The 14,680-nt window shown below is 36.8% G+C and overlaps 2 protein-coding genes across 2 annotated transcripts in view; one reads left to right on the top strand and one right to left on the bottom strand.

The window, feature by feature from the left end:
- Positions 1–6,999, bottom strand: part of KYNU (kynureninase) — a 136,484-nt gene extending 129,485 nt beyond the window's left edge. The window contains exons 1-2 of the mRNA XM_008061398.2: positions 6,928–6,999; positions 1,105–1,292 (exon numbers count right to left, since the gene is read on the bottom strand). Coding sequence (XP_008059589.1) covers positions 1,105–1,273 — 169 coding nt within the window. The 5' untranslated portion in view covers positions 1,274–1,292; positions 6,928–6,999. The remainder of the gene's footprint in view (positions 1–1,104; positions 1,293–6,927) is intronic.
- Positions 7,000–9,894: 2,895 nt separating this feature from the next.
- On the top strand, positions 9,895–10,472 carry LOC110595927 (dynein light chain 1, cytoplasmic-like). The gene is made up of 2 exons (XM_021714115.1): positions 9,895–10,014; positions 10,317–10,472. The coding sequence occupies exons 1-2, from the start codon at positions 9,895–9,897 to the stop codon at positions 10,470–10,472; spliced, it is 276 nt and encodes a 91-aa protein (XP_021569790.1).
- The last annotated feature ends 4,208 nt before the right edge of the window (positions 10,473–14,680 follow it).

Genomic DNA, 14,680 nt, shown 5'->3' with positions numbered 1-14,680 from the left:
CCTTCCAAGTAGCCGGAATTACAGGCATGCGCTACCACGCCCGGCTGATTTTTTGATTTATTGTAGAGATGAGGTCTCGCTGCCCAGGCTGGTCTCGAACCCGCGGGTCAGGCAATCCACTCACCTCAGCCTCCCAAAGGCTCAGGATTACAGGCTGAGCCACCGAGCCCGGCATGAATTGTTTTTTATTTTTGTGTTTGCTACCTATGTTTTTTGGAACACTTCCCCAAAACCAAGATCAGAGTCAGATTACTATATTATTATTTAAATTCAGTTTGTATTTCTTAGGCATTAATTGTTTCTTTTTCTTGGTAACTTATGCATGTCATCTTTTCTCACAGCATGTAAAGTTGTCTGTTCACATAGTATTTCTCCTAATATATCCAGGTCACGAAATAATATTCCATCTAAGACAAATATTGTACTTTCAGAAACTAGGTGTCACTGTATAAGAGATGTTCTAATATTGTATTCTAAAAGAATTGTTGAGCTGGGCACACTGGTTCATGCCTGTAATCCCAGCACTTTGGGAGGCTGAGGCACGAGGACTGTCTGAGCCTTGGGGTTCAAGACCTGGACAACTTGGAGAGACCTCGTCTCTACAAGAAATCAGAAAACTAGATGGACATGGTGGCATGTGCCTGTAGTTCCAGCTACTTGGAAGGCTAAAGCAGAAGGATCTGAATCCAGTAGGTCAAGACTGCAGTGGCCATGAGCATGACACTGCACTCCATCCTGGGTGACAGAGTGAGACCCTGGCTAAAAAAAAAAAGAATTGCTTTGAATGCCAAGTGCTTAGAGAATAAGTAAATCATCCACCTATAATTTTCAGTCAGTCACTCAATTGTTTAGAGAAGCAGTTGACAGGATAAGCACCCTGTATGTATTTTATTCAGAGAAAGAAGCAAACAAACAAAAAAATCTCAGGCTAAGGTAGGATGATAGGTTGATTTAGCAGCATCAGAAACCTGCTGTTTTTCAGACACAATTGTAATGACTCTATTATACAATTGAACGATGGATTTCCCAAAGATTATAGTAAGCACACATAGTAGCAAAACAAATTAATAAATTCATTTTTAAAAACTTCCCCAGTATTCTTACTTAGAGGCAGATCCCGCATTTTGGGTATATAAAATTGCTCCCTGAAGTGCCTCAGCTCATCTTCCTCATCTAGGTGGAGAGCAACCCTTTCATCTGTTGGGTGACATTTGAGTTTAGCAGCGATGCGTTGCACTGTGTCAGCTGGTAGCTCAAGAGGTGAAGGTGCCATTACAAATTATTCTCTGAAAATGAAACAACACAACAAAGTTTAGCATATCCTCCATTCTTTTCCTGCAGAAAATTAGCTTTTTAGGAACTGCACCATTTGTTTTAACTAAGATTCCCATTTTCCCAACCTTGGAAATACTATAATTAACCAACCGACATTAAACTCTGTGCTGAGTTGTTCTCATATGGGCAACGAAGAAAGTAATAGTCCTTAGGGACGTTGAAAGGATTAAACTAGGTAATAGCACTCAGCACAGACTAAGTTCTCAATAAATGTTAGCTTGTTTAATTCTTATTATCTAGAAAAGTGTACCACATTCATAGCTTTCAAACACATATGAGTTATCTTCATCAATTTTCCTTTAGGTATTTTAATGGAATCTAGTAGTAGAAATGTTTTTTTGTGAAAGTGCAGAAAAACAGTGTCCCAGCCAACTTGTTCTTCTCCCAATCCCACTTTCAGTGGTTTTTAGATCATATTTTTAAAGCTATGGACATACTGGATCCAAACATGAATTTTCATCAATTATGAAAATAATTGATGAAAAAGTGACTTTGCTTTAAATGTTAGTATTTTTTTTTTCATATGAACACCAAAGAGATTCATCCACCTGCTGCTGTTAATAATGAGAAATTTCTTCTTTTTCACCACTGCATGTACCATCTCAGAACACTCAGGACCCTGTAACCACATTTTACTCTTTTCAATCACCATTTAACATTTTCTTCATTTTTGGAAAGAAAATTTAGTATCTCTGAAGGAAATAAATGAGAGTGGAAATTTAATAATATATTTTTAAACTTTGCCCAACTTTGTTTATATTTTCCAAGTTTTAATTTATTTAAATTGAGCAAGAATCATATTAAAGGGGAAGAGTTTGCTCTGCCAGGCTGAATTTACATATAATTTGCTGAGTTCATTCATGCATTCTTCCATCTATTTACTCTTTCAATGAATACTTCTTGAGCATCAACCATGTGGCCTCCAGCAAGGGCGAGAAAGAAGGGTATGAGATAAGTGAGTGCCAACTCTTGTACTGTTTACTTTTTAGTGGAATAATGGAAAAATAAATAATGCAATTTTAGATAGTTTCAAGAGAGTAATAGGACAGAGTCACTAGGGTGTGGAAGAGCTACCTTAGAGGGATCCAGTGCATCTTTCTGAGGAAGAAACATACAAGCACTCTAAATCATGTTATGGAGTGACAGATATTTTTCCTGTATTCTAAATTTACATTCTTCTACTTACTAGGACTCTTTTTTCTCAATTGCCAATGTTCTTTGCTGATGAATCATCCTTTGTATTCCTAGATTAAGATACCAACCTTCACCATTGGAAGTTTTTTAGTTTGCTACCAGTAATGGCTCCCAATTGCTCCAATTCATGCTTTTGGACAAAAGCCAATGATTTCAACATTGATGTTGATGGTGGTTTTAATATCTGACCACAACTATTATTTGTCCCCTCATGAAATTTCCTATTTCTGTGATTTTTCTCATGCCATTCCTTTTGTCTAAAATGGTTTGCTTTCCCTTCTTCAATGTTTAGATTGTAACCACACTTCAAAGTCCTAGCTCAAATGCCACATTTTTAATGAGGTCTGGTATTATGTCTCAGATTAAAGCAGTATTTCTTCCTCTGAATATCTGTAACATTTATGAGCATACTGTTATGAGCATTACTTAAGATAATACATTCTTCCAGGTACTGTATTTATTTGGAAACATGTGTGAATGGAATATATCAGTCATGATCATCATGCCCACAACTTGATTCTAAATAAGTCCCTACCAGTAGCTTTCTGATGAAGGAACTTGTCTTCTAAATAGAGATGACTGTGTCTCTACTACTAGATGTTATCAGTTGCTTGGTCATAGTTTGTTAGAACTCTGTTGGACACTGACCCACTAAGGACAACATAGTTTTAACCAAGATCTGTGCATGACTTTCTGTAAAATCTCTACCCAAACACTGATGATGTCTACCTGAGCATATAATTAAATTCTTTCAGGAGTCTGAGCTGTGAGGTATATTTAGTCATTCAGCTAGAAACAGGAACAAGAATTTTACATATTTACGGGTAAAAGCTATGAAATGTTAGGATCTAGGAGGAAAGTTATCATGAATGACTCATTTTTCAGAGTAAAACAGAACCACTGGTTGTTAAAGCATGAAGTGATTCTAGCAGCAAGTAGGAATCACTTAGTTACACAATGGTGGGGAATTGAACAGCTATGTCTTCTGAAAAGGTGACAGAACAAGTCTATGTTAAGGGTCAAGAAATACTTCATGCAATAAGCTATGTGTAAGGCCCTGGGGGTATCTGTCTGCTTGCCTAAAATTTATGGTTAAAATTACGTGAGTTGTTTTTCTGCCTTATTATCAAGTGTGTCTACTATAAATCTATTACTTAATGGTAGTTTGAGTTACTGGTCTATCCTACTGAACTGTACTCTATCCAGAGACCTGAATTGTGTTTAATTTATCTTTATACTACCTCATTGCTGAGCAGTGTTTAAATGCTCCTCCCAAAATAGCAATTGACTAAAAGAATAATCAAAATAGTTTGGTGAATTATTTGACACAATCAATGACATATTACTAGAGGGACGATCTCTCTCATTTGACAACATGGGAAAAAATTAGAGAAAAATTTCTAGTGAACTTCAGAATCAAGAGAGCTTGCATTATATTTGGGACTTCCTTTGCGTGAGGGGTGGTCAGTACTTTGAGAGTTCATTGGAGATAACTTGAAACTCTCAGTGAGGTTACTTAAATTACTATACAGATTAGTTTGCCACTATCATATTCCAAGTAAAATTCAACTTTCCTTATATAAAAAAATATGCATTAGTTTCTTTATATCTGTATCTTATTTCATCCTTATATCAATCCTGAGGCATCAGAATCATTTTACCCCATTTCAAGACCTAACTATGACATAGCTAAAGGAGAAAAAAAAATGGAATAGAAGGATAACAGAGAGCATGGTATGGTACTGAATTGTGCTGAGTTGGTGAGTCAATTGTGTTCATTTTTGGCAAAATATGTGAGTGTAATATACAGAGCAGAATTTCTGCTCAGAGACTTAAACTTCAACTTTATTTTTCCTTATATCATGCGTCCTGATGTAAGTATACATATAAATATGTATGTATGTATGTATATATATATATATATATATATACACACACATATTTCATTAGATTATTTCATTAGCTTAGCTTATTCCATATCTTTGACTTCTTTTTACAGTCCTGCACTCAGTCTGCAAAGGACCACAGGCTAAGTATGAGTCCATTTACTCTTTTAAATCTATTCTCTCTTTTTATTCCAGTTGCAGTCAGGCAAAAGTTAAAGTGGCTAGGTCCATTTCTGAGCCTGTCACACCTGGGGTAAGGTGAGATACTGGATGGGAGTAGTCTTTCTCAAATGAGTGCACCTCACCCCAACTCCACTGTGCACAACCTCCAACAGAATTAAATATAATCTTTAGATTCCAGAATTGCATAGTACCCTCACTCCAAGAAAGCCATTTATTAACTCATGCTAATTTGCTGCTTAACTCTGTATTCACCTACTACCTAAGACAAGTAGTGTTCAAAAGTCATAATTTTATTGCGTGTTTAGGGCTGCTGTTTGCAAATAAATTGACATGCTCATATTTTGAAATGAAGAAATTAAAATCCATTTTAAAGACTTTAAATTTTATATTCCACATAATTACCATTAGTTGTATTAAGAAGGTGGACATACATACCATATGGTCTCAGGCAAGTCACCTAACATCTCTATGCATCAGTGTTATACAAAGTACAGTTAAATTTTACTTTTTTCAAGGAATAGTGGTTAGGCTGATGACATGAATGAAGTTCTTTAAAAATAGATAAAATATATTTTATAATATTTTAAATGTTAATACCATGTGATGGAAAATTGCTGCTGTGCCCACAACTAACTTTTGAAATTTTGTTAATTGTATTTCACAATTTTATTTAGACAACTACAACTTAAAGCTAAAACTTGTATAATAATTAAAGAGTGATTGTTTTTAAGAAATTACAAAATTGGCTGTGCTCAGTGGCTCAGCCTGTAATCCCAGCACTTTGGGAGGCCGAGGTGAGTGGATTGCCTGAGCTCGCGGGTTTGCGACCCACCCGGGCAACTTGGTGAAACTTTGTCTCTACAATACATCAAAAATTAGCTGGGCATGGTAGCACGCGCCTGTAGTTCCAGCTACTTGGGAGGCTGAGGTGGAAGGATCGCCAGAGCCCAGTAGGTCAAGGCTGGAGTGGCCGGGAGCGTGCCACTGCACTCCAGTCTGGGTGATAGAGTGAGATTCTAACTCAAAAAAAAAAAAAAAAGGAAAAAAAAAAAGAAATTACAAAATTGAGTATCTCCTAGTCACCCACTGGTCTAAGGTTAAATAGTTTTAAATGATTGTTAGTATACAGTAGTTAATCTTTACACAGCTTCATGTTACATGCCTGAAAAAAGCAAATTGCTCACATGAGTTTAAAGTTTATAATCCAATTAAAAACATATAAAGAATGTGCGTAGCTTTTCATTGTGAAAGAAAATCTTAGTATATGTGAACTTAATATATATTCAAAGACACACTTCTTTAAGCATATCATTGAGAAATGAGTGACATTACAGTTACTACTGCACTTTAGGATTGAACTGAACCTAGTACATGAATTGCTTGCTGAGCTTCCCAGTAATAAAATCAGTGCAATATTTTTATTTTATAAAAAATAATAGAGACAATGACTGGGAACAGTGACTCACACCAGTTATCCCAGCACTGTGGGAGGACAAGGCTTGTGTCTAGGAGTTGGAGACTAGACTAAACAATATAATGAAACTTCATCTCTACCAAAAATAAAAATAAGAATAAATAAAGACAGTCTTGTTATGTGGTCCAGACTAGTCTCAAACTTCCAATCTCAAGCAATCCTCTTGCTTCAGCCTCCCAAAGTGCTGGGATTACAGGTGTGAGCCACCATGCTTGGGAAAATCAGTTCATTTGATTAGTGCTTCAATGCTGCCACTAAATAACACTCTATCCTCCTCAAAATAAAAGCAGAAAAGAAAAAAATATTCTGCTACATAGAATTAGGTATATAACTTTCCATTCTTAGGCTAATGCGTCACAAAAAGAAAGAAGAAGAAACTGGTGAAGAAACAGACGTTTCACTTCTCTAAATATTTAATATGACTAATAGCTGCATGAGACATCTAGAGTTACCAGAAAATGTGACTTTAAAGTCTACTTAAATATATCTTTCTTTCTTCTAGATTTTGATCTAATCTTATTTAACCTCTTGTAACTACAAGATTAAATTTAATTTGTCAAATGTAACCATGGTTAGTAGATGCACTGCAGTGTACAATTAGTATATGTGAACTTCTTGGCATCAATTCTTTTTTATTACATTGATAAACTTCATTTAACCCATTTTAAAAAGTGGAACCCCTAGAGAAGTAATCAAATGTTTATTTATAAAAAGAATATGGAAAATATAAGAAGAAATAAACAGATAAAACCTCTAAAGCACTATGACAAGGATTCTAGCAAACAGAAGTTTCAATTGGAAAAATCACTGAGTGTATACTTGTGTAGAGAACGTATAACTATGCCTCAAGCTTACCAGCTAGGATTCCAATGGGGTCCTCAGCTTCCAGAACCTCTCAAGGAACCTCTCAAGTATTCCTTGTATATGAAGGGGCCAGACCTTGGTGTGAGAAGTTCAATGAATTACTCAGACTCCAGCCGAAGGGGAATTTACAAACTAATTTTAGTTCCTCCCACTCTATTTAAGCTGACTGCAAATGTTCAGCCACTGACAAACATTAAGTGAAATGTGCTCCCTTTTGGAAAACCAGCTCCTCTGCCCAAGGTTAAGTGATTCTGTTCTTTAGACTCAGGTAAATAAACATTTCATTGTCCTCTGTTTTGATCTCTGCCGCTTGAGGCTTGAGCTGATAGATTTGTTGTAGAGCTAAATTTCAAATTTTGTGTTCCTTCTTCACTTTGGACTCTGGATTTTTGAGACAATATCCACTGTCAAATATATTGAGAGTTTTCAGTCTGATCTCAAAGTTTATAACATTTTAACATATGAAGCTTTAGTCAAAAGTTTAAAATAGGCTCTCAATTCCACAATACATTTGATTTGCCTAATGTGAGTTAAAACAAACAAACAAACAAACAAACAAAATTCTCAGGTAATAAATTTACACACTTATCAAGGCAATCAAGGAAGAAAGGTGAAGTGCAAACTTTATTGATGCAAATTATTCCTTTAAGTCCATTAATTATCTAATGTTTTACCTCGATTACCTCTTTAGGCTTATTCCTCAGCACCAGTCTTTTGATAGGTACAAAAACTAAGAGCAAAGATTTTCAAAACTGGGACTAAGGATAAAGACTAGTCCAAAATAATTATCTATGCTTTTTTGAGTACTAACAAAGCTTTATTTTATGTAATCATCTCTATCAAGTGCTTGTTGTATAAGCCTTGACAATTCACTAAAACCTTGCTGAGGCTCAGTCTTCTGACTATCAAATGAACTGAAAAGTATCTGTCTCACAAGTTTACTGAGAAAATAAAACTGTACTTGTAGAAAGTCATCGTACCATGACACAAAGCAATAAATGACAATTTTTTCTTAATTAACTTGGTAAAGAGTACTGTCTTCCTATCTCTAAGAAAGAGAAATAAAGCACATAAAACAACTTCACTGTAAGTCATTGACCAATGAAAACAAAATACATTTCACTACATTAATCCCACCCTTACAAAAATCCTACAAATTAAGTAGACTATCTCCAACTTATTCACTTTGAAGAGAAAGTCAACATTCAAAAAATTGATTTTCTATTTTATTTATGACTTGTACTATAATAACATTGAAATTTTTGTTAGGTTCTAATATGTGGACAGTGAATCAGAGAGTGTGGTCGGTGTCATTTTTGAGCCATTCCTTGAACGACTGACTGTAGATATGATATAGTAACAGAAATGGACATATCAAGGTCTTATTTTCACAAGACCTTGCTTCTTCTAAAATCTCTTAATACTTTTAAAAAGCATTTCATCAAAATATTATCTTAAAAACTATTCTTTAACATTGTCACTTTTAAAGCACTTGCTTGTCTAGGCCACACTTCTATTTCTTAGATTTTGTAAGTTTCTATCTTTCTCTGCCTTTAAATTAAATTAATGGGAAACTACAAAACATCAGACACAAAGTGAAATTCAGAGATCTAATGGTAAGCAAAACTTTTATACTAATATAAGCTAATATTTAAGGGGATTTTGAAATAGCAGGTTATGAGCAGAGGAATGAAAGCAAGACCCACTGCAGGGCGAGCTGGGGAAGTTAAAGAAAGAACACAGTGAACTTCTTCTATTCCTTCTTTTTTGGAAACAGAAAAAAAAGTGTTGAGTTGTCTATTAATTTCCACATGTGCCATCCCACTTACAACATGATAAGTTCCTGAGAGGCAGAGACTGTGATTTTTGAGGCAAGGCAGCTAGCGAGGGTTAGACATAGATAGATAAATTTCCTGTAGGCAGGTTTTAGGAAGTGTTCAGACATTTTTTAAAAATTAAATTTTACTCTAGGCCAAGCTGCAGCCTACCCCATCCCCTTAGCAAATCCAAAGAAAATCCCATCAGATGCAAGAGTAGGACAGCCTAACTTTGTAGTTCATGAAACTTTCAGGTTCCCAGTCTAAGACTGAGTACCACCCTCTTCAATTACCAAAGCCATAGAAATGATAATAAGACCACCTTTTAGCTCAGGAACTTGTGAATTAGAAATGTGTGACAGGTCTCCTGCAAAAGACAAGGTGGTCAGGAGAAGGCCACCCCTCCTCATCTCCCACTCCAGGAGCCCAGAGATGTCAGTCTCCAGAGTGGCAGTTTACCTGGGCTACACCCTCTTTAGCATATCAACCACTGGGAAGGTATATCAGGTGTATTGTAAAGAACAAAGGTGCAGTTTCTTTCACCAATTCGCCAGCTCTGATGTCTCCCTTTCTTTTCTCCCTTCTTTCTCTAATAAATTTGGTTTTAAAACTTTGCTGTGTACAAAGACCACTTTTATATCTAACATTGAATGGTAACCCACATCTGTAAAATAAAAAAATATATATATAAAAAATTGGCTGACCAATCTAACATTCATTTTAGAAATGAGTCATTAGCTGGGCCTAGTGGCACACGCCTGTAGTTCCAGCTACTTGGAAGGCTGAGGCGGAAGGATCGCCTGAGCCCTGCAGGTCGAGGCTGCAGTGATCGTGAGTGTGCCACTGCACTCCGGCCTGGGTGACAGAGTGAGATTCCAACTCAAAAACAAAAACAAAAACAAAAACAAACCACACACACACAAACAAGAAAAAAACAGAAACGAGCGAAAGAATCCATGAGTTTTGCGCCACACCCCACCCCGCGTCAGTTTTATCCTTCTCAGAGCCTTGCCTATGTATGGAGCAATATTATCTGTTGTTGACGCACAATGGCGTTGGTAGACACAATAGCTCCAGTCAAGCCTGACCCGTGCTAGAGACCCCAGAAGATGCCCAGAAGACTGTTGTCCTCACGTTCTCCATGGTAACCACATGTGACAGAAAGGCCATGATCAATACTGAGGACATGTCAGAACAGATGCAGCAGGACTCCGTGGAGTGCACCACTCAGGTGTTGGAGAAATACATTAAAAAGGACACTGTGTAGCTGGGCTCGGTGGCTCAGCCTGTAATCCTGCGCCTTTGAGAGGCTGAGATGAGTGGATTGCCTGAGCCCGCGGGTTCGAGACCCGCCTGGACAACGAGACCACATCTCTACAATAAATCAAAAAATCAGCCGGGCATGGTAGCGCATGCCTGTAATTCCGGTTACTTGGAAGGCTGAGGCAGAAGGATCGCCGGAGCCCAGCAGGTGGAGGCTGCGGCGGCCGGGAGCGGCCACTGCACTCCAGTCTGGGCCACAGAGTGAGAATCCAACTCAAAAAAAAAAAAAAAAAAGAAAAGAAAAAGGACACTGTGGCTCATAAAGAAGGAGTTGACAAGAAGTACAATCCCACTTGGCATTGCATCATGGCGAGGAACTTTGGAAATTATATGACACATGAAACCAAACACTTCAGCTTGGTCCAAACGGCCATCCTTCTGTTCAAATCTGGTTAAAAGCATGTACTGTGCCACACATCCAGTGATACTTTCACAAACAAGTACTTGTTGAATGATTAACCAAATTAAATTTAGTGCAGCAAACTCTTTCTGTAACAATTCAAGCCTGCACTACCAAGCCAATCATGAAACTCTTATTCTGGAAGTTCAGTAAGTAAAAATGAGTGATGAGATTAGAGACAGACACAACACAAGCTTTTTCAAATGCTGCTGATTGGTGGCCAATTCAGGTCCCACTACCAGAAATAGTCTCTAGAAATAAAAGAAAAACCTCAACTCTGGGGACAAGTTGGGGAAAAATTGGCAAAAAGCTGCAGTTGCAAACTTGGGTATATAGAAATTTTCACATTATTCTTTTTTTTAATTAATTAAATAGAAACTTTTTTGAAGCTCTCTTCTCTGGAAGAAAGGTTAATCTAAGTTATTACTGGAACTTTCCCTCCTTTTTCTTACAGCAGAGAGATGGGAAGTTCCCAGATGTTTTACATACAGCAAAATGCGTAGGGAGATGCCAAGTAACTTCTCTTCTTGCTCTCTTGCCTCTCTCCTTTCTCCATCTTATGAGGTGGATGTGGCAGTTTACACTCAAATTAGTTTTTCTTCCTCTTGGGGATAACCAATATAACACAACACAAGTTTCTCAAATGCCAGGTCAGGAGGTTTGCCTTGAGCAATTTCTATTCTGAAGCCAAAGAATACAGAGTCTTTTCTATATGGGTAGAAGAAAACACACACACACACACACACACACACACACACACACACACACACACACACACACACACTGATCTCTCCTCTGCTCTTCCTTCTCTTTCCCTTCCTTTCCTTCTTTTTCTCCTTTCTGCCTCTCCTCTTCTTTCCCCAATCTCTTCCCCTTGCCTTCCCTCCCTCTCTTCCTCTCTTGCCTTTTCTTTTTTTCCCTTTCCTGCCCTTTTAATCTCCTCCCTTCTCTTCCCCTTTCTTCTTCTCCTTCCCTGATCCCCTCTCTTCTGCCTTTTTCTCACTTTTATATGACTGGGAAAGCAAAGCAAGTTAATATGTTAATAAACAACGAGGCTATATTTAAACAAACTGTTCTCTCTGTGAGGTACATATTCTGGTTATTAGAAAAAATTTCCAGTAATGGGCAGGGACTTTTCTGTCCTTTATATGTAGTGTTTCCTGTTTTTCAGAAGAAAATACAAAAGGCTCATCATGAGCAAATGACATTTTGTCAGTTGGTGATTATAATTTTTTTAGAAACTCAAATTCCTATAACCCATTTGCTTTTTCCTATATCAGAACTTTTCCCTCACTGATAAATTCACAGAAGCATGTAAGCTAATTTATACTTTGAACTCTAGCAGGGGAACTTGATAGTTCTCTGTTACACATGTTTGCATGTCAGTTTGTTCAAAAGTCTGATTATTTATATGACGAACTGGAATTAATAAAATAGTGTACTTTTTCTATCTACATTTAAATAGTAAGCTGATAAAATAATCAGAGTAGAGCTACAAAGAGTTTCCAAAATAAAACAAATGCCTATTTTAATGAGTTATATATCTGAATACATGGAACATTGATTAATTAGTAAATTATCATTAAGGATTTTAAACTTCCACTGTAGATCAAGGGTTTGCTTTCAAATAAATTACTTTGTAATAGTAGTTGTTGCTGTTATTGTTTGTTTAATACCACAACTTTGCTCAAAGTAATATTGTCACTTTTACCATCTCCTCTTTGATAAATACAGGTTGCCTGAGTTTCCTGTAAAAAAAAAAAGGAAAGAAAAGAAAACACAAGAGTAATTTGAGTCATATTGACATCACTGACTATATGGCAAAGTCACTGACATTTTGATGACTTAAGACAAAACGGGAACATACAATAGAAAACCTTAATTTGAAGACAAAGTTTTTATATGCTAGGATTTTTTTCCATAATACAAAGTATAATATAGATGCCTTCATTTTACCATAAGAACTCACATGTCATAACTGAAAATACCAGGGGTACCAAAAAAAAAAGTATACACATTTTAAGAGATACTGTCTTCTCGGCACATTTGAGTTCCTGGTAGATCCTAGATGTTAGGCCTTTGTCAGACATACAGTTGGCAAATATTATTTCTCAGTTTGTGGGCTGTTTCCCTGCTCTCTTGATGGTTTCTTTGGCTTTATAGAAACCTGTCAGTTTGATGAGGTCCCACTTTTCTATCTTATCTCTTATGGCATGGATGCTTGGAGTTTTGATCAGGAATTGGTTGCCAGTTCCAATTTCCGTAAGGGTGTCTCCTGCATTTCCTAGGTTCTTTTAGTTTGAGGTTTTACATTTAGGTCTTTGATCCATTTAGAGCTGATTTTTGTGTATGGTGATAGGTGGAGATCTTGTTTGAATCTTGTTTTCCCAGCACCATTTACTGAATAGGTTCTCCTCTCCCCAGTGTTGATGGTGGAGGCTCTGTTGAAGATGAGTAGGTTTAGAAATTGAGGTTTTGCTTCTGGAATCTCTATCCTGTTCTATCAGTCCATATGCCTGTTCTTGTACCAATACCAGGCTGTTTTGATTATTGTAGTTTTATAATAGAGTTTAAAGTCTTGGAGTATGATACCTCCTGCTCTGTTTTTTTGCTGAAGATTGCTTTGGTGATTCGTGGTTGTTTATGTTTCTATATGAATTTCTGTATTGTCATTTCCAGGTCTGAGAAGAATGCTGCTGGTAATTTAATGTGTAGGAGGGACAGCTTAACAATGTTGATTCTTCCAGTCCATGAGTATGGAATTTTATTTTTCCATTTGTTTGTGTCATCTTTGATTTCTCTGAGCAGTGTTTTGTAGTTTTCATTGTAAAGTTCTTTCACATCTCTGGTTAGGAAGATGCCAACGTATTTGATTTTTGTGTGGCTATTGTGAATGGGTTTAGGCTTCTTATTTGGGTTTCTGTTTGTTTATTGTTGGTGTATAGAAATACGACTGTCTTTTGCACATTGCTTTTATGCCCTGAGACTTTGCCAAAGCCGTTTAACAGGGCAAGGAGGTTTTTGACAGATTATAGCCCCATTACAAAATGGGCAAGGGAGATGAATATACACTTCTCAAAAGAAGACATACGAGCAGCCAATAGATACATGAAAAAATGCTCAACCTCATTAGTCATCAAAGAAATGCAAATTAAAACTACACTGAAATACCACCTAACTCTAGTCAGGATGGCTATTATTATCATCAATATCTCAAAAACCAACAGATGCTGGAGAGGATGTGGCAAAAAGTGAACACTTCTACACTGTTGGTGGGAGTGTAAACTAGTACAACCTCTGTGAAAAGTGTGACGAATCCTAAAAGATCTAAAAATCGACCTTCCATATGACCCTGCAATCCGTCTACTGGCGACATACCTGGAAGAACTCAAATCACTCTATAAAAACTTACCTGCACACATGTTTTATCACAGCATTGTTCACAGTAGTAAGAACATGGAATTAACCATCATCAAAGAGGACTGGATTAAAAAAATATAGTACATATACATGATGGAATATTATTCAGTCATAAAGAAGAACAAAATTATGAACTTCACAGCAACCTGGATGGACTTAGAATCTATAATACTGAGTGATCTTTCACAGAAACAAAGAACTGAGTATCACATGTTCTCACTCATAAGCAGACCTTGAACAATTGTCTTAACACTATAAGAAAAGGACTGGCAGTAGCAGGAAACTGCAGGGAGCTGGTGGGGAAGTGGGATTGGCAATAGTAGGAATCTGCCTGAGGAAGGGAGAGCACACCTCATCAACAAGGGCACCTGCATAATGCACATTTCTATACCTAACCCTGAATTGTACCCCACATCTTTAAAATAAAAAAGGAGAATAAATAAATAAATAAATAAAAAATTAAACTCAAGTAACCTAAAAAGATTGTAAATGTATTTTTTGTATTTTATTGATTTTCTCAATAATTTGATTTTCATTTATCAAAAAAGAGATATATTATCAATGCATTACTTTTAGTTTGTTGTAATCAGAAGTGCCTAGATGCCGATGGTAACCATTTTGAGCTCCTCTTGTAATTGCAGAAGTAAAGCATTAGCTTGTATTCATCTACATTCTTTTTTTTTTTTTTTAGTTGGAGTCTCACTCTGTCGCCCAGACTGGAGTGCAGTGGCCACCCCCGGCCACCGCAGCCTCGACCTGCTGGGCTCCAGCGATCCTTCCACCT

This window comes from Carlito syrichta, unplaced genomic scaffold (assembly GCF_000164805.1).
Source record: "Carlito syrichta isolate Samal-C Ts95f unplaced genomic scaffold, Tarsius_syrichta-2.0.1 Scaffold305239, whole genome shotgun sequence".
NCBI lineage: Eukaryota > Metazoa > Chordata > Mammalia > Primates > Tarsiidae > Carlito > Carlito syrichta.
This window is presented reverse-complemented; position numbering and strand designations above follow the sequence as displayed.

What these genes read in the sequence shown, in the direction of transcription:
- LOC110595927 (XM_021714115.1), top strand. Translation starts at nt 9,895, where the DNA reads ATGGTAACCACATGTGACAGAAAGGCCATGATCAATACTGAGGACATG. An exon ending in AATACATTAAAAAGGACACT is followed by an intron (nt 10,015 to 10,316) that starts GTGTAGCTGGGC and finishes AAAAAAGAAAAG; the next exon opens with AAAAAGGACACTGTGGCTCA.